Source organism: Cyprinodon variegatus, unplaced genomic scaffold (genome assembly GCF_000732505.1).
Source record: "Cyprinodon variegatus isolate N-32 unplaced genomic scaffold, C_variegatus-1.0 Scaffold2740, whole genome shotgun sequence".
NCBI classification, from domain to species: Eukaryota; Metazoa; Chordata; class Actinopteri; order Cyprinodontiformes; family Cyprinodontidae; genus Cyprinodon; species Cyprinodon variegatus.
The window spans coordinates 11531-13052 of record NW_015153193.1 but is presented as its reverse complement, the minus strand read 5'-3'; the positions used below and the strand labels follow the sequence as shown (position 1 = coordinate 13052).

The 1522-nt window shown below is 43.3% G+C and overlaps 1 protein-coding gene across 1 annotated transcript in view; it reads right to left on the bottom strand.

Moving 5' to 3' along the window:
• LOC107081039 (Na(+)/H(+) exchanger beta-like) overlaps positions 1–1522 on the bottom strand; it is a gene marked incomplete at both ends in the record, with an annotated part of 13217 nt that overhangs the window by 2054 nt on the left and 9641 nt on the right. The window contains one exon of the mRNA XM_015369251.1: positions 1089–1253. Within this exon, the coding sequence (XP_015224737.1) occupies positions 1089–1253 (165 nt within the window). The remainder of the gene's footprint in view (positions 1–1088; positions 1254–1522) is intronic.

Here is a 1522-nt window from a genome sequence, read left to right as displayed (position 1 = left end):
CATGTTTGCCATTAAAAAATGTCTATAAGTTCTTATCCCTCATAAAATTTCAACTAATACTGGAATACAAAGTTACAGTGTTGCTTTAACTTTGTACCCAAGCAGGGGCGGATTTACCATTAGGCCAAACTATGTCTTTGCCTAGGGCCCCAAATTTCCTAAATCCGCCCCTGTACCGAAGTATGTTTTTAATCTGAGACATAGCGCCTCTACCCGATCCGTCCAGGAAGCACGATCCGTCCTGCGCCATCAGCTCATTTGCGCATCCAGATATACATCCGGGTCGCCATCGATTTTATTTTCTTAAAAAGAGCTAAATGTCGTTTTCTCGTCCCCAAAAATAGTTAACGTACTAAAATATAATGAGTTAAATGTTAATAATGTATTTCCTGAGAAAATAAATGCCTTAAAATCATTTCCGTTTTATCAATCGCCTGTTCCCGATCTGCACTGGAAATGGGATCCTACGCTACTTCCAGTGGCTAACGTTTTTGGCTTTGGATTTAAACATAAATCTAGTCTTTTTTTAGTTTTAATGTTCTAATGTTTACTTCTGACATTTTGAATTGAGAAAGCTTCCTGGATGGGAAGAGAAACTCTGACTTTTAAGGTTCCAACAGGTTTGATTCTAAAACACTGAGGCAGAGAGGTTGAATTAGCAACAGTGCAGTGCTGCTAGTGGCCTTCAGGGGCGCTAAATCTGGAACTTCCAGGTCTAGCGCCCCTGGTGGCTCGGAGTTACACAGTGTTGCTTTAATCAATCATTAAACTATTGAATAGCTGCAGCCCTAAACGCTGAAAGTTCTCCTGGACCAGAGCGTGTGTTTTGTGTGTCTGGTGATGCCAGCTTCTGATACACGTTTCGTTCTGTTGACGTTGTTCCTTTCCTATCACCACTGTTAGCTAAGTACGGCGGCGTTTCCACAGAATAAAGACATAAATGCTGTTTGGCAAACTAAACCCAACCTGTCTGCACAAGTTCATGACAGATTCGATTGGACTGCAGGTAAAAACAGCAACGGTGAATCAAATAAAGAAGCTCCATGTTCTGTTTGCTATGTGATCCGTAATGGAAGACAAAAACTCACTGGGCCGCAGCGACGGACGGCAGCTTGGCGGCGTTCCCGCTCTCCACCAGCATCATGGCCTGCTTCATCTCCAGCTTGTTGTAGAACGAGATGAGCTGCGGCTCGTTGTAGCGCTCGCCGGCGATCAGCCACTTCTTCATGTACGTCTTGTTGAAGCGAAGTAACCTGAATTAGAAACATCATTAGAGGAGATTCTCCCAAGCTGGTTAGTACAGTTAGAAAGAAGATTGGAAGCCAGAGAATTTATGATAAACTAATGATGGAAAGAAAACGAAAGAGTCGAGGCCAGACAGAGGAATCTGTTTCTTTGTAAAATAGTATAGTAGCTTCATCTGGTCTGTTCCTGTTTGGCTGTGACTCCATCCTGGAGAGAAATATCAGCTGTGCTGCTGCCATCAACACCTTCGTTTCTAGATGGTGGAACTCAGCCTGCT